This window comes from Bombina bombina, chromosome 2, assembly GCF_027579735.1.
Source record: "Bombina bombina isolate aBomBom1 chromosome 2, aBomBom1.pri, whole genome shotgun sequence".
Classification (NCBI taxonomy): domain Eukaryota; kingdom Metazoa; phylum Chordata; class Amphibia; order Anura; family Bombinatoridae; genus Bombina; species Bombina bombina.
The window spans coordinates 851,636,203-851,663,341 of NC_069500.1; the positions used below are offsets into that span (position 1 = coordinate 851,636,203).

Below are 27,139 nucleotides of genomic sequence, written 5' to 3' on the forward strand. Positions count from 1 at the left end.
CTTTATCTGGTTTGCAGATAATTGTGAAAGGGGAAATCTCCCTTTTGGTGGGGAAGCCTTGAAGTCCAGAAGATATCCCTGGGATATAATTTCCAACGCCCAGGGATCCTGGACATCTCTTGCCCACGCCTGGGCGAAGAGCGAAAGTCTGCCCCCTACTAGATCCGTTACCGGATAGGGGGCCGTTCCTTCATGCTGTCTTAGAGGCAGCAGCAGGCTTTTTGGCCTGCTTACCCTTGTTCCAGGTCTGGTTAGGTCTCCAGACCGTCTTGGACTGAGCAAAAGTTCCCTCTTGTTTTGCATTAGAGGAAGTTGATGCCGCACTTGCCTTGAAGTTTCGAAAGGCACGAAAATTAGACTGTTTGGCCCTTGATTTGGACCTATCCTGAGGAAGGGCATGACCTTTTCCTCCAGTGATATCAGCAATCGCCTTCAAACCAGGCCCGAATAGGGTCTGCCCCTTGAAAGGAATGTTAAGCAGCTTAGACTTTGAAGTAACGTCAGCTGACCATGATTTAAGCCATAGCGCTCTACACGCCTGGATAGCAAAACCAGAATTCTTAGCCGTTAGTTTAGTCAAATGAACAATGGCATCAGAAACAAAAGAATTGGCTAGCTTAAGTGCTCTAAGCTTGTCAAGTATGTCATCCAATTGAGTCACTACCTGTAAAGCCTCTTCCAGAGACTCAACCCAGAACACCGCAGCAGCAGTGACAGGAGCAATGCATGCAAGGGGCTGTAGGATAAAACCTTGTTGAATAAACATTTTCTTAAGGTAACCCTCTAACTTTTTATCCATTGGATCTAAGAAAGCACAACTGTCCTCGACAGGGATAGTAGTACGCTTTGCTAGAGTAGAAACTGCTCCCTCCACCTTAGGAACTGTCTGCCATAAGTCCTGTGTGGTGGCATCTATTGGGAACATTTTTCTAAAAATAGGAGGGGGAGAGAACGGCACACCTGGTCTATCCCATTACTTAGTAATAATTTCTGTAAACCTTTTAGGTATTGGAAAAACATCAGTGCACACCGGCACTGCATAGTATTTATCCAGTCTACACAATTTCTCTGGCACTGCAATTGTATTACAGTCATTCAGAGCAGCTAAAACCTCCCTGAGTAACACGCGGAGGTGTTCAAGCTTAAATTTAAATGTAGAGATATCAGAATCAGGTTGCATCATCTTCCCTGAGTCAGAAACATCACCCACAGAAAGAAGCTCTCCTTATTCAGCTTCTGCATATTGTGAGGCAGTATCAGACATAGCTCTTAAAGCGTCAGTATGCTCTGTATTTCGTCTAACTCCAGAGCTATCTCGCTTTCCTCTAAATTCAGGTAGTCTGGCTAATACCGCTGACAGTGTATTATCCATGACTGCTGCCATGTCTTGTAAAGTAAACGCTATGGGCGCCCTAGATGTACTTGGCGCCATTTGAGCGTGAGTCCCTTGAGCGGGAGTCAAAGGGTCTGACACGTGGGGCGAGTTAGTCAGCATAACTTCCCCCTCATCAGATTCCTCTGGTGATACATTTTTTAAAGACACAATATGATCTTTATTGCTTAAAGTGAAATCAGTACATTTGGTACACATTCTAAGAGGGAGTTCCACCATGGCTTTTAAACATAATGAACAAGGAGTTTCCTCTATGTCAGACATGTTTGTACAGACTAGCAATGAGACTAGCAAGCTTGGAAAACACTTTAAATCAAGTTAACAAGCAGATATAAGAAACGGTACTGTGCCTTTAAGAGAAACAAATTTTGGCAGAATTTGAAAAACAGTGAAAAAAGGCAGTAAATCAAACGAAATTTTTACAGTGTGTATAATAAGCTAACAGAGCATTGCACCCACTTGCAAATGGATGATTAACCCCTTAGTTCAAAAAACAGATCAAAAAATGATATAGACGTTTTTTAACAGTCACACCAACTGCTACAGCCTTGCTGTGGGCCTACCTTCCTGGAAAGCCTCAGGAAACTGTTTCTAGGCAAATTTAAGCCAGCCATGTGGAAAAAACTAGGCCCCAATAAAGTTTTATCACCAAAGTATATATAAAAACGTTTAAACATGCCAGCAAACGTTTTATATTGTAAATATAAAAGAGTATTACCTCAGAAAGTAAGCATGATACCAGTCACTATTAAATCACTGTATTCAGGCTTACCTTACATAAATTTGGCATCAGCAGCATTTTCTAGCATTCACATCTTCTAGAAAAATCTGCACATACCTCATAGCAGGATAACCTGCACGCCATTCCCCCGCTGAAGTTACCTCTCTCTTCAGTCATGTGTGAGAACAGCAATGGATCTTAGTTACAACCTGCTAAGATCATAGAAATCACAGGCAGATTCTTCTATTTTTCTGCCTGGAACAAAATAGTACAACTCCGGTACCATTTAAAAATAATAAACTTTTGATTGAAGTAAAATAACAGCTACATTTCACCACTTCTCTCTTAATACCTCCATGTTTGTTGAGAGTTGCAAGAGAATGACTGGATATGGCAGTTAGGGGAGGAGCTATATAGACAGCTCTGCTGTGGGTGTCCTCTTGCAACTTCCTGTTGGGAATGAGAATATCCCACAAGTAATGGATGATCCGTGGACTGGATACACCTTACAAGAGAAATCTAGCCGTCTGTTTGCACGTGTGAAGACTGGTGTAGCCTGCACTCTTGTATTCCCTTAAGGGGGTTTAGCACTGATTCAAATTGGTTAATATTGCAAATAATGCTTTGCCTATCATGATCAGGATCTTGCATAAATCGCCTTATAGTATTAACCCAAGACTCCCGGGGAGAAAGTGAAGCAAACACATTTGTTAGATGTATTTTACAACAAAATGCTGCAAAATAAATAATGAATGTATATTGGAATAATGTTTCACTTGCAATAATGAAACATTTTAAGTGTTGTTCAAATGTCAAATGTAATGGTCCTTTATGTAAACATTAAACTGAGAACACAGTACAGCAGGGGTGTCCAAACTTTGCTCTCCAGAGGTTTTGGAACTACATTTCCGATGATGCTCAGCCAGCATTTTATCTAGTTGAGCATCATGGGAAATGTAGTTCCAAAACCTCTGGAGAGCAAAGTTTGGACACCCCTGCAGTACAGTAATAATCATGCCATTATCTGAATATAACACCATAAAAGACAGAGATTCCCATTACCGGTCTAAAGAGAAAACTCATGAAATCTACACCAAATTAAGCAAAATAATAATATAATAAGTAAAATAGTTTAACTTATAAAAAACAATCCAAATACAATTAGGCCACTGGAAATGAAACTGGAAAATAATTTCTTTTTATTCCCATTAATATTTATAAAGACTGGTTGTAACATTTTCCTTATATTGACTTAGATAGACTTAGATAGTGTGTGCTTCAACAATTTTAAGCAAAATGTTTTTTTAGTTTAAAGGGATAGTCTAGTCAAAATGACACTTTCATGATTCAGATAGAGATTGCAATTTTAAGCTACTTTCCATTTTACTCCTATTATTAATTTTTCTTTGTTCTCTTGATATTTTTATTTTAAAAAACAGGAATGTAAAACTTAGTTGCTGGCCCATTTGTGATTCAGCACCTGGGTAGTGCTTGCTGATTGGATGGCTACATTTAGACACCAATCAGCAAGAGCTACCCAGGTGCAAAACCAAAAATAGTCCGGCTCCTAAGTTTACATTTAAGCTTTTTAAAATAAAGATACCAAGAGAATGAAGAAATGATAATAGGAGTGAATTAGAAAGTTGCTTAAAATTGCTGCTCTATATGAATCATGAAAGTTTAATTTTGATTAGACTATCCCTTTAATATTTTAACTAGTTAGGAAAGTTCTATGAGACAGTGTACAGTGTTGCAACAGTAAAGAATTAGCAAGTTCAGTTAACATACCCCAAGCAAATTTGTCATTATCTTTATTGCACTTGTAGTATAATTGTAGTAATCCCTCCAGTCGTATGGTGGAATTCCTTCAGGCCTCATGTCAGGAGGACCATTGTAGAGAAAATTAACAATATCACTTGTGTTTATTCCCAGAGGAATCATTTGTTTATCAGCCATTGCAGCAAGAACTGGATTCTTGAAAATATCCTTTCACAAAGAGAGAAAAAGAATATTAATAAACAGCAGGTTTGCCTTACTAAGCCAAAGTATATAACATTTTTCTCCAACTAATCCATTAAAGGGAAAATCTATACCTTAGTCATCTTAAATGCTTACCTTAGATTAAGCTGCAAATAGCCTTCTGCACCTCTTTCTATATCATGCAACAGGAACAGTAAAAAGTTATTTTAAGATGAATAATGTTTCTGGCCACTTTGAAATGGCCAAGCTCCACCCACTGATGACATCACGAGCTGAGCTGCATCTGGGCACTCTGCTGAATAACATTGACAGTCTGTTAAATCCAATTAGTGAGCCTTTTGTTACTAGTGAAGCCTGTTATGCAGCCCAGATTGTGATGTCATCAGTGGGCGGAGCTTGTCAGCCATTTCAAAGTGGCCAGAAACAATATTAATTCTCTCATTCCTTTGTATTCACTGTGAATGTTTTTTGTATTTATGTAGAATTAAGCATTCAGAGTTTGTTTAAAGGCACAGTCTAGTCAAATTTAAACTTTCATGATTCAGATAGAGCAGCAATTTTAAGCAACTTTTTAATTTACTCCTATTATAAAATGTTTCTTTTTTTTCTTGGTATCTTTATTTGTAAAAGCAAGACTGTAAGCATAGGAGCCGGCCCATTTTTGGTTCAGCACCTGGATAGTTCTTTCTGATTGTGTCTAAATGTAGCAACCAATCAGCAAGCGTTACCCAGGTAATGAACCAGAAATGGGCCGGCTCTTAAGCTTACATTCAAATAAAGATACCAAGAGAACGAAGAAAAAATGATAATAGAAGTAAATTAGAAATTTGATTAAAATTGCTGCTCTATCTGAATCATGAAAGTTTAATTTTGACATGACTATCCCTTTAAATATTAGTACAGGTTCTTGTTTCAATAACTGTAATTACAAGTGGCGTGGTATTTTTTTTCGCGATTGCGAAAACTCAGCTAGAGGTAAACTTTTTTGCGCTAGTCGGGTTGTGCTCGTATTGCAAGTTAAATAAAAACGTATTTTGTGTAAGCGGTAACCCGACTAGCGCAAAATCCTAACTTAAAGGGACACTGAACCCAAATGTTTTCTTTCATGATTTATATTAAGCAGCAATTTTAAGCAACTTTCTAATTTACTCCTATAATTATTTTTTATTTTGTTCACTTAGTATCTTTATTTAAAAAGCAGTAATGTAAAGCTTAAAGGGCCACTGTAAGTAAATATTTTCTATGCCTGTTACTAACTAACTACCCCAAATACGCTTTTTATCAATAGCATTTCATTAACATATCTCTACCGTATATCAGAAATCTTGTCTGCAAATTTAATTGTTTTCCAAACCCACTCTGTGGGTATCCTTTGCTCTGTACCAATCCGTTTACAATACCTAGGTTTCAAAATGGCGCTTTAAACACAAAGTTATTGGTTTAAGTATTTTGAACACTCAGTGCTGAAAATAGTGGGCAGGATAACGTGACATCATTGGCGAATAAAAGATATAACTTTTAGAACGTTATGAAACTTCGTTTTGGAGAAAATATAGGTCAGTAGGTTTTAATTAATGTTTATTAACTTTAATATGTTACTTGTTTAGCTTAAAAATTATAACAGAAAGTAATCCTTTAAGAGTTGGCCCATCTTTGGTTTAGCACCTGGGTAGTGCTTGCTGATTGGTGGCTAAATGTGGCTGTCCAATCAGTAAGTGATACCCAGGTGTTGAACCAAAAATGGGCCTGCTCCTAAGCTTTACATTCCTGCTTTTTCAAATAAATATACTAAGAGAACAAAGAAAAATGCTAATAGGAGTAAAATAGAAAGTTGCTTAAAATTGCATGCTCTATCTGAATCATGAAATAAAAAAAATTGAGTTCAGTATCCCTTTAAATTATCGTGTGTGCGTGCATGTATTCCCCCATAGAAATCCATGGAGAAAAAAAAAAGTAGAAAAAGAAAACCTGACTATCGGGCAAACACAATCGCATTTTCGTATTCCCCATAGAAGTCAATGGAGAAAAAAAAATTAACACCCATCGTGCAAACAACATAGCATATTCGCATATGATACAGTAAATACATAGTTAAAATCTTTATTAAATATGAATATTGCATAAATATGTTTTATCATGTTTTCATCTACTTAAAGGGACAGTCAACACCAGAATTGTTGTTGTTTAAAAAGTAAGATAATACCTTTAATACCCATTCCCCAGTTTTGCATAACCAACACAGTTATAATAATACACGATTTACCTCTGTAATTACCTTGTATCTAAGCTTCTGCTGACTGCCCCCTTATTGCAGTTCTTTTGACAGACTTGTATTTTAGCCAATCAGTGCTCATTCCTAGGTCACTTCACGTGCATGAGCTCAATGTTATCTATATAAAACACATGAACTAATGCCCTCTAGTGGTCAAAATGCATTCAGATTAGAGGCAGTCTTCAAGGTCAAAGAAATTAGCATATGAACCTCCTAGTTTTAGCAGAATATCAAAGGAACAAAGCAAAATTGGTGATAAAATTAAATTGGAAAGTTGTTTAAAATTACATGCTCTATTTAAATCATGCAAGTTTTTTTGGGACTTGACTGTCCCTTTAATGGAAAAGAGCTCTAATGCACTTATATACAGGGGTTAAAAAATATCACTATGATTTAGCTGCTTGTCCAGAGAGAAAAAGTTACTAGTCCACTCAATGTTAAAGATAGGAAAAAGTAAAATTTCTTAGTCGTCCGCTGCAATTTTTAAGTTGTCTGGGACTAGTGAACCACTGGAATTTTCAAGCCTTGACTGACTGACTCCTCTTTTTTACTCTGGCTAACACAAAGATGTAAGATATGGATACATTTTTACTGTTCTCCTGTAAAGTTGAATTCCCTGGTAGTTTAGGACTGAAAAGCCCCTTTTTGATGGATTGAAACTAATAGGCTTAAGGTTTTTATTTTCTGAATAGAACAGCACTCCGATGAATTTTCATGCCCTTTCACATTTACAATTTGTGTCCAAATATCCATACACCTTGACTCAGCCTACTATGGGATAAAAAATATGCTCTTCTAGTGTGCAAGTGTGTTTATATTTATATGCACTGAAATGCACCATATAGATTATTATTTATACTAAAAAAAATAGAGAAATAATTAAATTCATGGTGATGGTTATATAAATCATATATTATAACTTTATTAAATTGACTGAATGGCCTTGTTTGTTTGACATTTTTTACAGACATAATGCAAAGTATTTTCATTTCTACAGAGTTTAAAATCCATATGAAATATAGGAAATCTCGATTTCCTCCGAGATCTATAATCAGGTGTCTCTTTCCATAAAAACAATTATAAATGAGCTTATTTCCCTAAATCAATAACACCTACAAGGTGTGAAGTTTCATTATACGTGCTGTGTTAGAGCTATATATTACCAAATCGCACACACACGGAAATAGGGAGATGTCTGAAAGTCTGGAAACTGAATATAAATAAAAATTACAAAACGATGATACAGTATTTCTCAATTTCATTTAGGAACTAACAAGAATGCATATCTGGCTGTAAGGAATTTTCTGTACACAGCAGGAAATAAGATGTAGGTATGAGAAAATATTTTGTATTATATCATTTTGCACAGTAATAAACAATGACAGCTAGATAATAACAAGTAGCCCCTGCAGCTATGAAGGGTTGAAGACAATATATAACATGATGCAATGCTTTTTGACCCGTCATTAAGAAGGATTTTGTTAGACAGAAATCACTTGCTTCTGGCAAAAGTTTGTTAAAGTCCAAAGAGCCAATGTGCATTAGAATATTGCAGTAAATAGATTATTTGACATTAAAACACGTTTTCTCTAATTATATATATATATATATATATATATATATATATATATATACACATATCAAATAGCAAATGCATTATAATTACATATATATTTAATTAAATTAACTTTTCAATGATGTGACTGTTTTACACAAGAGCATCATGGGAATAAATACACTTTTTTTTTCTTCTTCTAAATTTAATATTGGTGGAAAACTTTTATTTTTAGCTTTTAGCTTTTTTCTTCAGATTCCCAGCTGCAGTAATATTTTTCAAAGATTCTTATTTATCATGCATGATAAAAATCCGACAGTGCGGATCAGGTCCGCCAGACCTCGCTGAATGCGGAGAGCAATACGCTCGCCATATTCAGCATTGCACCAGCAGCTCACAAGAGCTGCTGGTGCAACGCCGCCCCCTGCAGACTTGCGGTCAATAGGCCGCCAGCAGGGGGTGTCAATCCACCCGATCGTACTCGATCGGGTTGATTTCTGGCGAAGTCTGTCCGCCTGCTCAGAGCAGGCGGACAGGTTATGGAGCAGCGGTCTTTGTGATCGCTGCTTCATAACTGCTGTTTCTGGCGAGTCTGCAGGCTCGCCAGAAACACGGGGCATCAAGCTCCATTCGGAGCTTGATAGATAGGCCCCTATGTGACAAATATGCAATATACATATTTTCTTGAACACTGTGCAATTTATACAGAAAATTAATTCAGATAGAACATACGATTTTAAACAACTTTCCATTTTACTTCTATTATCAAATTGTCTTTGTTTTTTTGTTATCATTTGTTGAAAAGTGGGTATGTAAACTCAACACTATATCGCGGCAGTTTTGCAAAAATGTTATACATTAGCAAGAGCTCTAGAGGGCGGCACCATTTTCTGTCATGTAGTGCGCCAGATACGTGCACGCTACCTATCTAAATATTTCTTCAACAAAGAATAACATGCGAACAAAGCTAATTTGATAATAGAAGTACATTTGAAAAAAAAATTGTATTCCCTATCTGAATAATGAAAAAAAAATGTTTGGGTTTCATGTCCCTTTAAAAAATGCATTAAATAATGCTTAACTGAACATGAAAATATACACACAAAAAGTAGGTCATGTATTTAAATTTAAATTATGCTAATAACCAGCCAGTAACAAAAATTAAACATTTTTTGTAGAATCAAAATAAGGCAAGTAATTTTGCAAATGGAATAAAAATAGGAAAATGGCTCATTTAAGTCAGTGAAAAAATAGACATTGCCTTTCTTTCACAGATTAAATTGTAACATTGTATTGAAAAATGTCTCCCCTATTCCTATTTATTTTATCTGCTTGAGTATATTACATGGTTAACAAATGGCTAATTTACGTTTTTTTTTGTAAATCTGTGTTTTTGCCTGTTGAAATGTCAATACTGCAGTAAATGGGTACAGAAGAACTATGCAAACGAAAGACTGGGTAAGAAATCACACTCCCAAGTATGTGTGTGTGTGTGTGGGGGGGGTGTATTCAAAAGTAGCTATTGCAAAAGCCAAAATAAACCAAAAATATATTTATATACTGCAGATGCTGTCACTAAGTTATTAGAAAGACATTAAGGAGAAACCAATTTTACAGTACACTGTGCTTTTAATATTAGACCATAGAGATTTGAAATGTAAAAGGTGGAAATGAGTAATTGTTACAAAAACATTTGAATGGTAAGGGGTTGCGTTTTTCTATTAAACAAATATACTTTAAAGTCATAAGCAAATTATATTTAACCACTTAAAAATATTTCCCAGAATCAATTACTACATTTTTTTAATATGAACAACCACTTCCTTAAAGGGACAGTATACACTCATTTTCATATAACTGCATGTAATAGACACTACTATAAAGAATAAAATGCACAGATACGGATATAAAAATCCAGTATAAAACTGTTTAAAAACTTACTTAGAAGCTGTCAGTTTGGCTCTGTTGAAAAGGTAGCTGGAGAGCCCACTGCAAGTGGCAAATAAGACACTCCCCCCCCTCCCCCTTCTTTTGCATATGAAAAGACCCTTTACACAAACAGGAGCAAGCTGGAGAAGGTAGCTGACAGTATTCACATAAAACTTTGGGGCTTGGTTAGGAGTCTTAAAATCAGAGCAATGTTATTTAAAAATAAGCAAAACTATACATTTATTTAAAAAAAACAAAAACTTTATGGGCTATATAAATAGATCATCTACAAAACATTTATGCAAAGAAAAAATGAGTGTATAATGTCCCTTTAAAGGGACAGTCTAGGCCAAAATAAACTGTCATGATTCAGATAGAGCATTTAATTTTTAACAATTTTCCAATTTACTTTTATCACCAATTTTGCTTTGTTCTCTTGGTATTCTTAGTTGAAAGCTTAACCTAGGAGGTTCATATGCTAATTTCTTAGACCTTGAAGGCCACCTCTTTTCAGATTGCATTTTAACAGTTTTTCACCACTAGAGGGTGTTAGTTCACATATTTCATATAGATAACACTGTGCTTGTGCACGTGAAGTTATCTGGGAGCAGGCACTGATTGGCTAGACTGCAAGTCTGTCAAAAGAACTGAAAAAAGGGGCAGTTTGCAGAGGCTTAGATACAAGATAATCACAGAGGTTAAAAGTATATTATAACTGTGTTGGTTATGCAAAACTGGGGAATGGGTAATAAAGGGATTATCTATCTTTTAAAACCATAAAAATTCTGGTGTAGACTGTCCCTTTAAACCAAAATGTAGTTTTGATTCTTAACTTATTTTTGTACATTTATATTGTGGCTGCTAATTTGAAGTTTAAGAGAATTAACATACAGTATTAAATGCATTTACAATGTGTTTATCATAGTGTACAATTAATTGTGGAAATAAGTCTACCAGTATAGCTAATAGCATTATAATGGAGCCCCTAGCAGGTACAATTTGGTGGCAGCTGCGGGTTGTATCAGAATGTATCTTAGATACTAGATGTCCAATTGTCAAACTCTTGTTATTTATAAATGCTGGTGGTTTAAGATATATTATAAAGTATAAATAGCCAGCAATATTTGTTTAAAAATATTTTTTCTTACTCTTATTTGATTCATTGTTGAACTGTTTTGTAGAAATTGCCATATTATTGGTCCATATACATCCCAACTGAGTCCAAATTCTTTTATCATGTCAATCTCTCTGAACGTGTCATTTGCCTGTAACAAAGAATGATCATTTAAAATTGAAACTGGATAAAGATTTTGAGAACAGTATTATAACTTTAATATTTGTAAGGTCAACACTTTATTGCATATACAAAACAATAAATCTGGATAGCTACTAAGTATTTTGTGTGTCTGTAGCAACTCTCTTACAAGCACACAACTAGATTAAAAGCAAAGTTGAAGAGTTGGTTACAGCATTTAGCCAATAGGTGATAGGCCCAGGACCACTTCATTCCCCGAGTTTCACTTGGGGGGGATGTTAGAGGATCGGTGGAGCAAAAAGTGTAGATTGGGGGAATTACAGAACATCGGGCTTGGGTAAGCCTAGCATTACCTGGATTTCTGACTTTACTCGTAACATATACATTATATATATATATATATATATATATATATATATATATATATATATATATATATATATATATATATATATATATACAGGTATACCCCGCTAATACAGCGGGTTAGGGACCGGAGCCCCGCTGTAAAGTGAAAACTGCCTTAAAGTGAAACAAGGGAGTTTTAGCTTTCTTTTCACTTGCCAGTGTGTTTAAAAACTTGAAAGCATGTTTGAACTAACATATATTAGTGGTGCATTAGTGCTACGTTTAGTTTAACACTAGCACAGCACAGTATTCAATTAGTAGTCAATAAATACTGTACATGTAAAATAGTGACAATTACTGTAGTACAATTTGCCAGACTATAGCACTGAGACACAGATTACACTGTAATTCTGTAAACAGAGTGAACTAAGCATAACAAAATGGTGCCAGTCACTTTTCTCGCAATCTCACAATGATTACAGCACTGTTTCAAAATTCTTGGAGGTTGAACTTCAGCTCCACAAAGCGCTGTATTAGCGAATACCTGTATATATATATACACACACATATACATTATATATACAGCATATACTGTATATATATATATATATATATATATATATATATATGCATATATATATATATATATACACATATACATTATATATATATATATATATATATATATATATGTATATATATATATATATACATATATATACATATACATACACACACACACACACAGTATATATGTATATATGCACAGTCCATATAGAAAAAGAAAAAATGCATTCACTGGATTTTAGAAAATAAATTGCAAGAAACTTTATTCTCGGTACACGCCCTTAGGATAATATTACCCAGCCATAATGTAAGTGGAACTTTGTATTGTGATTAATCTTACATGCATTCTTTAAAATAGGGTATCAGGTTGAGTTAACTTCTTATGATTAGTCCTGAAGTGTTAGTACGAACTTCCCACAAGATAACTAACCATAGAGAGTGATTCTTTATAAACACATACACATTCATTGCAGTGAGATTAGAGTGCATTTTTGTCTTTATGATTGGGGTATATATATTTGTTTGTGGTTAAGTGGTTATACATGTTAACATATACATTGGGCACTTGTTATTTTGTTGCTATTTTGTTACCATGGTAACAATTTGGGCTCAATTTTTACAAAGGGTAGGGTCTATGGTCTTTATATGTTTGTAGAATTGACTCATTCTGGTTGGTTTGAGGAAGGGGAGACAGTCCACAAAGCATCACCTCAAATTAAGTTTCTTGCAGTTATTTTTGACTATTATCTGAAAATTCATAGCTATTTAGTACATGACACTTGTGTAACACTGGTGTAACAATTATTATATGATTGCAACAGAGAAGTTATATTATGACATGTCAGAAGGGGAGACATGGTGGTACCTCTTAAGGGGTTAGAATAAGAAATAAAAATAGAATTAAACAATAATGCAAAATAAAAATATAAATACCAATTACATCCATTGAACATTAATGTACATAATAAATACTAACAAGATCCATTCAAGCAATTTAAAGTGTTATAATTAAATATTACAAAAATACACTAAATACAGATACTTTAGGAGTATATTTTCTATTTATAAACACTGGGTAAACTCAATTATGTTGAAAAACAAAAGTTTGTATATAATAAGAATCTGCAACAACATTTTTTAGTTGTGTGAATTTTTGATACAAACGCAATTAATTATTTAGTGGCTTATAAGGCAGATCAGACTGTTGCCTTAGGGCGTCCCTGCAGGGGGAGTGCAAAGAGTGATAGTGCAATAGGGCACAGAAAAAAGGGCTTTTAATGTCTGTTTTTTAATGCCCCTGACGCTAACGATTTGAAAATAGACAGATTGCACTGGGCACTTTTGTACTGACAGGGACATGCAACCCAAATTTTTAATTTCATGATGTAGAAAAAGCATGTCATTTTAAACAACTTTCCAATTTACTTCTATTATCTAATTAGCTTCATTCTCTAGATATTCTTTGTTGAAAAGCATATCTAAATAGGCCCTGTAGCTGCTGATTGTTGGCTGCAACAAAATAAATGCCTCGTAGGATTGGCTCACCAATGTGTATTTCTATTTCTTCAACAAAGGATATCTGAACAATGAAGCAAATGAAATAATAGAAGTAAATATGAATGTTTAAAATTGTATTCTCTGGGGCCGATTTATTAAAGTTCGAGTGGACATGATATGATGTAGCGTATTATGTCCGCCGCCCATCGATAAATGCCGGCAGCATACGCTGTCGGAATTTATCATTACACAAGCAGTTCTTGTGAACTGCTTGTGCAATGCCGCCCCCTGCAGATTCGCGGCCAATCGGCCACTAGCAGGGGGTGTCAATCAGCCTGATCATATAGGATCAGGCAGATTGATGTCCACAGCCTCAGAGCAGGTGGACAAGTTATGGAGCAGCAGTCTTTAGACCATTACTTCATAACTGCTGTTTCCAGCATTCGGGGCTTGATATTTCAGCCCCTAAATCTGAATCATGAAATAAAAATATTCAGTTTCATGTCGCTTTAAACAAAAAAAGTGCATGCCAAAATAGTACAGATGAAGGGAAGCCTGCTATGATGACCACCAATTCTACAGGCATTTTTGTTATGCTGACAACAATGTTATGGACCTATTTTGTACCTATATATATGTACAGTAGGGTGCACTACCACAATCAGTTTTTATTTCAGCATTTGAAGAAGAAAAAAATAGCTTGATACAATTACAGTTTTTCTCAAACTAAAATTTAAAATTCCCACCAATAAAAGTAAACAATATGTTTGTTAGTATATTATGGAAATTCTCAGAATTTTTTTTAGCACCACAATTTACCTTTGCCTTAACTGTATGGTATTTATTGTATAACTTTGTGCACAATTTAACAATGCACATTATTCCAGCACTTCTTTAGAATGCACCAGAGAGTGTCTAGAGATATCCCAGTATGTTTCACCTTTTTATTTTACAAATGTTACCAAAGCTGTTCAGTGGGTTTGAGGTCTGAAAATTGTGGAGGCAATGCAAATAAGCACTTCTTGCAATGGGCTCGATTTATCAAGCCCTTCTCCCCTCTATGACTGCAGGTTCTCACAAGAGAACCTGCAGTCAGTATTTATCAAGTGGCGGTCATCAGACCACTGCTTCCTACCCTCTTCTCCACTTCTTAGGTGGAGAATTTCAATGTCCCCTGGTCTCGTCCGATCGGGGAGATTGACAGCTCCTGCACATGCGTGATTGGCTGTGTGCGTGCACGTGAGCGCAAAATAGTGCTTGTGCGCAATGTTAAATTCGGGCAGCAAATTGGTGCCCACCAGAGGAGAGTTGGGGCAGACAGGGGCGATTATATCCTCCCCTGTCTGCCCTTGATTGATAAATCGAGCCCAATGTGTTCTTAGGATTGCTGTCCTGTTGAGAATTTTTTTTTTTTTTCCACAAAACTTCTTCTAATGAGAATCAATGAGCTTGAAACAGCTGTCCAGAAGTGGTTTTGGTTTTGCTGCTCTTATCCCATAAATGGATTCTGTTGTCCACTGTGGTATGGAAGCAGAAACTATGAGATTTTGTATATCTCATTTGTGTATCTTACCCAGAGTTATCTTGTACATTGGTAACAATGAATACAGAAGTGCTACTTGGCTATACAATAATTTTTGTGTTTTGTTATGTGGTGTGACTCTTGTGCTTATCTTTTCATTGCCACCCTCAAATTTCATTTTATAAAAGTATGGATTTAGCACTAAGGGGCATATTTAACAATGTGCGAGCGGACATGATGCAAAGTAGCGTATCATGTTCGCTGCACATCGATAAATGCTGGCTGTCGGCATTTATCAATACACCAGCAGTTCTTGTGAACTGCTGGTGCAAAGCCGGCCCCAGCATATTCGCGGCCAATCGGACACTAGCAGGGGGTGTCAATCAACCCAATCGTATTCGATCAGGTTGATTTCTGTCCGCCGCCTCAGAGCAGGCGGATAAGTTATTAGCAGCAGTCTTTAGACCATAACTTCTGTTTCCGGCGAGCCTTCAACAAAGGGATAAATATGCCCCTTAGTTACTTTATTATGACAACATTTCCACCCATAATAGGGACTTATATTTAGATATTTACATGTACTGTATATGAATACAGGTATCCCTCAGTTTATGCCGGGGTTAGGTTCCAGAAGGAATGGTTGTAAATCAAAACCGTTGTAAATTGAAACCCAGTTTATAATGTAAGTCAATAGGAAGTGAGGGAGATAGGTTCCAGGCCCCTCTCAAAATTGTCATAAGTAACACCTAATAAATTATTTTTAAAGCTTTGAAATGAAGACTTTAAATGCTAAACAGCATTATAAACCTAATAAAATAATCACACAACACAGACTTCACTTTCATTTTTCTGCAAACAGTTCTTTCTATGCATTCCAATCTGGACTGATTTATAGACAATCTGCTCAATAGATCAGGTCTGGATAAACTGATTAATTTCAGCTACTGGCTATTTTAATAAATGCACTGCTTCTCAATGCTTTTCAATAGCAGTCACATGACTGGAATAAAAGGTTGTTATTCTGAAACGGTGTAAATTGAACCGTTGTAAAACGAGGACCACCTGTACAATATAAAAGGTGAAGGTGTTTGTGTAGTAACAATAATTATTATTTTTTCATGAATAAGAAAGGGTGTGAATTATTGCCCATGTTTTAAATGCTTTTAAGATGTTTATTTTGTACACTGATCTTTTTCAATGCATTGCTTAAAGGGACATGAAATCCACATTTTTTTTTCTTTCACGATTTATAAAGAGCATGCGATTTAAAAAAAACTTTCCAATTTACTTCTATTTTCTAATTTGCTTCATTCTCTTGATATCCTAGGTTTAAAAGCATATTGAAATAGGCTCAGTAGCTGCTGATTGGTGGCTGCACATTGATGCCTTATGTGATTGTCTCAACCATGTGCATTGCTATTTCTTCAACAAAGGACATCTGAAAAATGAAGGAAATTAAATAATAGAAGCAAATTGGAATATTGTTACAATTGTATTCTCTGGGGCATATTTATCAAGCTTCCTATGGAGCTGGAGGCCCCTTGTTTCTAAAGACCGCTGCTCCATAACTTGTCCACCTGCTCTGATGCGGAGGCGGCCAGAAATCAACCCAATCGAATACGATTGGGTTGATTGACACCCCCTGCTAGTGGCCGATTGGTCGTGAATCTGCAGGGGGCGGCATTGCTCCGGCAGCTACTGAGCCTATTTAATATGCTTTTCAACAAAATATATCAAGAGAATGAAGCAAATTAGGTAATAGAAGTAAATTGGAAAGTTGTTTAAAATTAACTGCTCTTTCCAAACCATGGGGGAAAAAAAATAATATTTAGTTTCATGTCCCTTTGAAGAGAAAGTAAACACAAGACATTTCTGTTTTGCTTTAGCCAACAAATTAACATCCTTTTTACTACAATTGTTAGCCATGGTCATAATATTATTATAAAATGCATTGTTTTGTAGTTGCTATCTGATAATGCCTCTTGGGGACATATATTGAAGTGAGATTAGTCTTAAAGGGACATTAAACCCAAAATCTTTCTTTCATGATCCAGACAGAGAATAGAATTTTAAACAACATTCCAATTTACCTCTATTATCTAATTTCCTTCTTTCTTTAGATATCCTTTTTTGAAGAAATAGCAATGCACATGGGTCAGCCAATCACAAGAGGCATCTATGTGCAGCCACCAATCAGCAGCTATTGAGCCTATCTAGATATGCTTTTCAGGAAAGAATATCAATAGAATTAAGCAAATTAGATAGTAAATTAGAAAGTTGTTTAAAATTGTATTCTCTATCTGAATTGTGAAAGAAAATAATTTGGATTTAATGTCCCTTTAAGAACTCAGCAGGTGCATTTCAAGTTCTGAGAATTAGAAATTGCTCAATATTTAGAGCTAAATTACATGGAAAGGGGGGGGGGGGATAAATGAGACAATCAACACCAACATTGTTATTGTTTAAAAATGTAGATAATGGGGCCGATTTATCAATGTCTGTCTGACATGATACGCTGTAAGGTATCATATCCGACAGACATCGCTGAATGACGACAGCATACACTGTCGGCATTTAACATTGCACAAGCAGTTCTGGTAAACTGCTTGTGCAATGCCGCCCCCTGCAGATTCGGCCGCTAGCAGGGGGTGTCAAATGTATCTGATCGATTGTAGGGATGGGCGAATGTGTTTATATCCGAATTCGAATGTTAGAACGAATGCTATTGTAGAAATTCGATTTACATAATAGAATGTTGATAAGAACGAATATTCTTAAAAATTCGATTTTTCTAATGTTATTTACAGTTTTTGAATGTCACATTCGAATTCGAATATTACATTTATAAAACACAGTATTAGACTAGAAATACTATTTTGAATTCGAATGTCACATTCGAAACGAATATCACATTTGAATCGAATATCAAATTTAAACACAGTATTAGACTAGAAATACTATTTCAAATTCGAATGTCACATTCGAATTCGAATGTAGCATTCGAATTCGAATATTACATTTATTAAACACAGACTAGAAATACTATTTCAAATTTGCTCGCGTGGAAACAGGGGCATCAGGAGCCATTTGGCCCTTGATAAATCGGCCCCAATGCCTTTACTACCCATTCCCCAGCTTTGCATTACCAACATTGTTATATTAATATACTTTATAACATTTAAACCTCTAAATTTTTTATCAAGGCTTAAAGTGAGGGTCATTTACCAAACATGAAACAAGAGTGGGAGAAAAATGTATCATGAAAATTAGCAAATTTGCTGGAGAAGAAAACCTTACATTTTCTTTTTTTTATCACAGTAACTATAGATTTTAACATAAATCCCTAAAGAATGTATAAAATGCATATAACAAAATAGGTTACTTCTGACTTTCATATATAATATAATATTGTAGAATTATTTGAACCAAATGGAAAGACCCATAGAGAAGATATCATTGCACAGACTCCCTGAGGTGTTTATATTCACAGAGCAAACCTCTCGTTATATGTTATATGTTGATGTCAAAAATTGTGTACAATACATTATGTTTGGCATTTGCACATGATTCCTCTGAGCTATGCATCCTTGGGAACTGATCTTTATGCATGAAACATATACTCTATTGGCAAGTAAATGACTGATACTTTTATGCAGCCTGGTCTTTCTGTCATACTTTGTGTTAAGGTTAGGCCTTGAAATCTATAAAATATTCAGTTCACCTTCTTTACAGCACAATCTATTTAAACATAATCTGCAGATACACACACAGAGCTACAAAACAAAATGTATTAGACAACTTGCACATTTTCAACCAAGATTTTTATTTAGTAAAGTTTTAAAAAATGTATTTTAACTCTTAAAAAAGTGTTCTCAAATTAAATTTCTAGTTTTCTCTGAATCATGGCTTTAGATACTTAAGCAACGTTCCCAACGTTGTATTTTTTTTAGATACTAAAGGGCCATATTACAAGTGGAGTGCTAAATATTGCGTTTTTATAAAAGCGATATTTGCATTCTACTGTGTAATACCAGCACACGCTAATGTGTGCTGGTATTACAAATTAACAGCAATGTGAATGCGATCTCGTGTTCATATTGCTGGGAAGCATTGTTCTCACAAGAGTGCACTTCCATAGGCTCCAATGGGAGCCTCGTTCTGATGCTGTCAGAGATGGCATTAGGTCCTAAGCGCAGTGAAGGGGGTAAGTAGTGCAGCGATGGCAGCAAATAAAAATATATATTCACAAAATATATGTATATGATTATATATACATATATATTTATGTCTTAATATTTATATTTGCTGCCATCGCTACCCTACTTATAGCCTCCTTTGGCTTTCAGTACCACTTATAAGCTGATGATACCCAAATCTATGTTTTCGCTCCTAATATCTCTCCCTCTTTACTCAACCAGACTTCCAACTGCCTCTCTGGAATTTTATATTGGATGTCTTCACAATACCTCCAACTCAATCTTTCCAAAACGAAGCTGCTTCTTATTCCCCCCTCTTCGAGACATCCAACACCTGACATTTCTCTGATGGTTTGGAGACTCTATTCAGGTCCGCTGTCTTGGGGTCACACTTGACTCAGAACTCACATTCAACCCACATATGCAAGCACTCACCAAATCCTGCCGTTCACACCTATGCAAAATTTCCAGAATTCGTCCCTTCCATAATAAAAAAAACAACAAAAATACTAATTCATTCCCTCATTTTGTCATGCATTGATTATTGCATTATCTACTTCTAAATGGCTTTCCAAAACATTGCCTCTTCTCCCTCCAATCTATTATGAATCCTTCAGCTAGACTCATCCACCTAAGTCGCCGATCTACATCAGCTGCTCTGCTTTGCCAGTCTCTACACTGGCTCCCCATACACTCCAGAATACAATTTAAAGTATTAAACCTAACTTACAAAGCACTCAACAGTCTAACTCCCAACTATATTTCCTCTCTCATCTCCAAATATTCCCCATCCCATCCTCTTTGATCAACCTCTGACTTATGTCTCTCCACTCCTGTTATCTCTATGTCCCACTCCCGTCTCCAAAACTTCTCACATGCTGCTCATGTCCTCTGGAACTCTCTACTCTGCTCCATAAGACTGTCTCCAACCTTGCATAGCTTCAGATGCTCCTTGAAAACCCACCTATTCAGAGAGGCTTACCATCTCTCCTCCATCACTCATCCTAACCAAAATAATTATTGAACTGCCTGACTTACTGCTGCAGCTACAATCCATGTAACAAGCTTCCCCAAACCTTATGTCTCTGCACCCTAAACCTGTAGACTATGATCTCTTCAGAGCAGGGCCCTCTTCCTGTACTAGAATTGTTTAGCTATTTTATCACAAATCCTTGTCATTTTATACCCCTATCTTTGTACCCAGCGCTACGGAATTTTGTGGCGCTATACAAATAAATATATATATTTACTGGGAACACACAGTTTCCATAGTCAACAATGTAAAGTCACCCCACTCCAGCCAACTTTACCCCCAAAATACTGCCTAGTGCAGTAATTTTATTAAAAAAAGAAAGATGCTGCCATCTTTATTTTTTAATAAAATACAGACCACTGTATTTTGGGGGCATTTGGGCACATTTTAAAATGAACCAGAAATCTGATCTCTGGTTAATTTTATAAGCACTAATTGCTACCATAAGCTCGCAGTAGCAATAACCAGACACTTGTAATGACTGGTCAATAATCGAGCGCCCGCAAATGGGCAAATTTGCCCGTTTGCAGGCACACAATAATTTACTGCTCCACTTGTAATCTAGCCCTAAATATACTGATGTGATCTTGACAGGTTTACTAAGTAGTCTCTACCTCAAGAAAAAGAGCTTTGAAGCTCTTTATAAGCCAGTAAGCATTAGTAGGAAGCATACAACTGACACTGCTGTAACAAAGGGCTAGCTCAGTAGTTTGCCTCAGACTTTGCCTCAGTCCACTTGTTCCTTTCACATAAGATAACTTTCCTACAGTATATGTGAATTATTAGTTTCAATTTAAATAGATTTTACCTTACATTTTTTTCATACCAATAATATTCTTAGATATTGCTCTTTCCTATGCATAATAGAACAATTTGATCATAATGTTCTTCACAGTGTAGTCCAGCTGTGGTTTGTATCAGTCCCACACCTTCCAGGAAATGTGTAACATTTATGTAAGATCCATAAAAACATTTGTCATTAGAGGAGAGTTTGGCTGTGATCCCTCTACCTTTACCCATACATTTCAAAGCAACCACCTCTCCTTACTTCTGTATATACCTAATATTATTAAATATAACTTTAATGTTAATTTTAACATTTTTAAAGATGTGTTGCATCTGCAGCCAGTAATAGTTAAAAAAAATATATTTGTCTTATAGTTGTGTTCATGTTCGTAGATGCAAAAACAAATTAGTGAAGATAGAAAAAAAAAGACAAATGGAGCTGCAGGCTGTCCATGTAGGTAACCTGTATTATTCCCATTTATAAAGCAAAATAGCTCATCAATACACTTCACCACTTAGCATATACACTTGTTATACCTCCTGTTCTACTTCTAACTATAATTATTATCTAAAATTCCATAGGAAAGTACAGCACTTCCTTCTAAGTGCTTGCTGTAAGAGGTCAATGCCAAATCTCCAATCCAATATACGAAACAGGCAGTGGCGCTTTATTCAATAAAAAAGGCCTTAATTGTACCATGGTATGGTCATACAACAACCATGTCTCTGGCATCTCGCCTATAATCATGTCTCAAATAAATCATGATTATGGCAAGATGCCTGTAATGTTGTTGTATGATCACGAAAAAATAAAGATTTTTTTTAGTGGAATAAAGTGCTGCTGCTTTTTTTTTTGTATATTGTAATTATTATCTTGCTGGGCATGCAAGAGCAGTAATATACAGGTGGCCCTCGGTTTACAACGGTTCAATTTGCACCGTTTCAGAATAACAACCTTTTTTTTCAGTCATGTGACTGCTATTGAAAAGCATTGAGAAGCAGTGCATTGGTTAAAATAGCCAGTAGGTGGAGCTGTCCGCTTGTGTTGCAGCAAAGATATGCAAGCCAAACAAGCTGAAATTAATCAGTTTAACCAGACCTGAGCTATCGAGCAGCTTGCAAAGGAACAAGATCTTTCTGTCTATAAATCAGTCCAGATTGGAATACATAGAAAGAACTGTTTGCAGAAAAATGCAAGTAAAGTCTGTGTTGTGTGATTATTTTATTAGGTTTATAATGCTGTTTGGCATTTAAAGTCTTAATTTCAAAGCTTTAAAAATAATGTATTAGGTGTTACTTATGCCAATTTTGAGAGGAACCATGGAACTTAACTCCCTCTTTTCCCATTGACTTAGATTATAAACTTGGTTTCAATTTACAACGGTTTCGATTTACAACCATTCCTTCTGGAACCTATCCCCGGCGTAAACTGAGGGCTACCTGTATATGCAGGAATTGGCCACTGAACATGACAGGCACAAGCCTTTCACCGGGATTAAAGGGATACTGAACCCAATTTTTTTCTTTAACGATTCAGATAGAGTACTGTATGCAATTTTAAGAAACTTTCTAATTTACTCCTATTATCAAATTTTATTTGTTCTCTTGTTATCTTTATTTGAAAAGCAGGAATGTAAAGCTTGGGAGTCGGCCCATTTTTGTTTCAGAACCTGGGTTGCACTTGCTGATTGTGGATAAATGTAGTCACCAATAAGCAAATGCTATCCAGGGTCTGAACCTAAAATGGGCCGGCTTTTAAGCTTTACATTCCTGCTTTTCAAATAAAGGTAGCAAGGAACAAAGAAAATTTGATAATAGGAGTAAATTAGAAAGTTGCTTAAAATTGCATGCTCTATCTGAATCATAAAAGAAAAAAATGGGTTTAGTATCCCTTTAACCCCTTAACGACCAAGGACGTACGCCACACGTCCTAAAAAAAAATACAGTTAATGACCGAGGACGTGTGGCGTACGTCCTTGGTCTGGAAAGCAGCTGGAAGCGATCCTGCTCGCTTCCAGCTGCTTTCCGGTTATTGCAGTGATGCCTCGATATGGAGGCATCCTGCAATAACCCCCCTTGGCCATCCGATGCAGAGAGAGCCACTCTGTGGCCCTCTCTGCACCGGACATCGATGGCCGGTATCGTTGGTGGGTGGGAGCTTACGTGGGAGGCGGGTGGGCGGCCATCGATGCTCTGTGTGGAGTGGAGGGGGGCGGGATCGGGGACGGGACACAGGAGCGCGCGCGTGCACGGGGGGTGGGTGGGAACCGCTACACTACAGAAAAACAAAGTTAAAAGTAAAAAAAACTAATAAAGTTTAAGTGTTAAAAATGTAATCTAAGGGATCTGGAAGGGGTTGGGGGTTGGTTTTGGTGGGGGGGGGAAAGCTACACTACAGAAAAGGGCATTTTTTTTTAAAAAAGGCACATTTTTTACAAAACTGGGTACTGGCAGACAGCTGCCAGTACCCAAGATGGCGCCCATTAAGGCAGAGGGGAAAGGTTAGAGAGCTGTTTGGTGGGGGATCAGTGAGGTTGGGGTCTAAGGGGGGATCCTACACATCAGCATATGTAAATATGCTTTTCTTTTTTTTTTTTTTTTTTTTAAAAAAGGGCCAAATACCTTTTATTTTAGTACTGGCAGAGTTTCTGCCAGTACTTAAGATGGCGGGGACAATTGTGGGGTGGGGGAGGGAAGAGAGCTGTTTGGGAGGGATCAGGGGGTCTGATGTTTCAGGTGGGAGGCTGAGCTCTACACTAAAGATAAAATTAACCCTGCAAGCTCCCTACAAGCTACATAATTAACCCCTTCACTGCTAGCCATAATACATGTGTGATGCGCAGCGGCATTTAGAGGCCTTCTAATTACCAAAAAGCAATGCCAAAGCCATATATGTCTGCTATTTCTGAACAAAGGGGATCCCAGAAAAGCATTTACAACCATTTGTGCCATAATTGCACAAGCTGTTTGTAAATAATTTCAGTGAGAAACCTAAAATTGAGAAAAATTTTACTTTTTTTTTTAATTTGATCGCATTTGGCGGTGAAATAGTGGCATAAAATATACCAAAATTGTCCTAGATCAATATTTGGGGTTGTCTACTACACTACACTAAAGCTAAAACTACCCCAAAAAGCTCCCTACATGCTCCCTAATTAACCTCTTCACTGCTGGGCATAATACACGTGTGGTGCGCAGTGGCATTTAGCGGCCTTCTAATTACCAAAAAGCAACGCCAAAGTCATATATGTCTGCTATTTCTGAACAAAGGGGATCCCAGAGAAGAATTTACAACCATTTATGCCATAATTGCACAAGCTGTTTGTAAATAATTTAAGTTAGAAACCAAAAGTTTGTGAAAAAATTTGTGAAAAGTGAACGATTTTTTGTATTTGATTGCATTTGGCGGTGAAATGGTGGCATGAAATATACCAAAATGGGCCTAGATCAATACTTTGGGTTGTCTACTAAAAAAAATATATATACATGTCAATGGATATTCAGAGATTCCTGAAAGATATCATTGTTCTAATGTAACTAGCGCTAATTTTGAAAAGAAATGGTTTGGAAATAGCAAAGTGCTACTTGTATTTATGGCCCTATAGTTTACAAAAAAAGCAAAGAACATGTAAACATTGGGTATTTCTAAAATCAGGACAAAATTTAGAAACTATTTAGCATGGGTGTAATTTGGTGGTTGTAGATGTGTAACAGATTTTGGGGGTCAAAGTTAGAAAAAGTGTGTTTTTTTCCCATTTTTTCCTCATATTTTATCATTTTTTTATAGTAAATTATAAGATATGATGAAAATAATGGTATCTTTAGAAAGTCCATTTAATGGCGAGAAAAACTGTATATAATATGTGTGGGTACAGTAAATGAGTAAGAGGAAAATTACAGCTAAACACAAACACCTCAAAAATGTAAAAATAGCCTTGGTCCCAAACGGACAGAAAATGGAAAAGTGCTGTGGTCATTAAGGGGTTAAGAGATCTGGGGCGCGATCCGATATAGATTGCAGTTTGCGGCGCAAGCGAGGGAACTGGTGTCGCCCGCAGTTTCAGCTCGCAACTCGAGCTATCCCATATAAGTCGCCGTCAGATGCTAACGTGCCGTAAGTCTGACAAACCAGCGATGTCCAGAAATCTGCGCAAGTACAAATTTCTGGCGTCGCCAGTGACTTGCGGTACGTTAGAAACTGCAGGCGCCTATAAAACCTGACTAAAGTCTAAAACACCCGCACTGTCTAACACGCCTCCCTAACATAGCCCGACAAGTCTAACCCTCTATCCGCTATCCCCCCTCACTAGCCTAACAATAAAAAAGCTATTAACCCCTAAACCGCCGCTCCCGTACCCCGCCGCAACCTAATAAAGTTATTAACCCCTAAACCGCCGCTCCCGTACCCCGCCGCCAGCTATATTATATCTATAACCCCCTAAAGTGAGCCCCTAACACCGCCGCCATCTATATTAAAATTGTTAACCCCTAATGTAAGCCCCTTACACCGCCGCCATCTCTATTAAAATGATTAACCCCTAATTTAATCTACCTACCCCGCCGCCAGCTATATTATCTATATTAACCCTAAGTATATTATAGTTAATATAGGTATTACATTATATATATTAACTATATTAACCCTAATTATATTAGGGTTAATATAGTTAATATAGTTACTATTTTATTTATATTAACTATATTAACTCTATCTAACCCTAACTAAATTTATATTAAATTAATCTAATTAATTTGTAAACTAAAATATTCCTATTTAAATCTAAATACTTACCTATAAAATAAACCCTAAGATAGCTACAATATAATTAATAATTACATTGTAGCTATGTTAGGGTTAATATTTATTTTACAGGTAAATTGTTAATTATTTTAACTAGGTATAATAGCTATTAAATAGTTATTAACTATTTAATATCTACCTAGTTAAAATAATTACCCAATTACCTGTAAAATAAATCCTAACCTAAGTTACAAATACACCTACACTATCAATAAATTTAATAAACTACAAACATCTATCTAAAAATACAATTAAATTAACTAAACTACAAAAAAAAAAACACTAAATTACAAAAAATAAAAAAAAGATTACAAGATTTTTAAGCTAATTACACCTATTCTAAGCCCCCTAATAAAATAATAAACCCCCAAAATAAAAAAATTCCCTGCCCTATTCTAAATTAAACAAATTTCAAAGCTCTTTACCTTACCAGCCCTTAAAAGGGCCTTTTGTGGGGCATGCCCCAAAGAATTCAGCTCTTTTGCATACAAATACAATACCCCCCCCCATTACAACCCACCACCCACATACCCCTATTCTAAAACCACCCAAACCCCCCTTAAAAAAGCCTAACACTACCCCCCTGAAGATCTCCCTACCTTGTCTTCACCACACCGGGCCGAACTCCTGATCCGATCCGGGCGATGTCTTCCTCCAAGCGGCAAAGAAGAATTCTTCCTCCGGCGATGTCTTCCTCCAAGCGGCAAAGAAGAATTCTTCCTCCGGCGACGTCTTCCTCCAAGCGGCAGCAAAGTCTTCATTCTTCCGGCGGCATCTTCAATCTTCTTTCTTCGCTCCGCCGCCGCGGAGCATCCATCCCGGCCGACTGCTGAACTACGAATGAGGTACCTTTATATGACGTCATCCAAGATGGCGTCCGCCGAATTCCGATTGGCTGATAGGATTCTATCAGCCAATCGGAATTAAGTTAGAAAAATCTGATTGGCTGATTGAATCAGCCAATCAGATTCAAGTTCAATCCGATTGGCTGATCCAATCAGCCAATCAGATTGAGCTTGCATTCTATTGGCTGTTCCGATCAGCCAATAGAATGCAAGCTCAATCTGATTGGCTGTTCGGATCAGCCAATCGGATTGAACTTGAATCTGATTGGCTGATTCAATCAGCCAATCAGATTTTTCTAACTTAATTCCGATTGGCTGATAGAATCCTATCAGCCAATCGGAATTCGGCGGACGCCATCTTGGATGACGTCATTTAAAGGTACCTCATTCGTAGTTCAACAGTCGGCCGGGATGGATGCTCCGCGGCGGCGGAGCGAAG

General features: G+C 36.5%; 1 protein-coding gene across 1 annotated transcript in view; it reads right to left on the reverse strand.

Moving 5' to 3' along the window:
* LOC128649747 (phospholipid-transporting ATPase ABCA1-like) overlaps positions 1-27,139 on the reverse strand; it is a 2,013,556-nt gene that overhangs the window by 1,492,931 nt on the left and 493,486 nt on the right. The window contains exons 11-12 of the mRNA XM_053703184.1: positions 10,999-11,115; positions 3,903-4,100 (exon numbers count right to left, since the gene is read on the reverse strand). Coding sequence (XP_053559159.1) covers positions 3,903-4,100; positions 10,999-11,115 — 315 coding nt within the window. The remainder of the gene's footprint in view (positions 1-3,902; positions 4,101-10,998; positions 11,116-27,139) is intronic.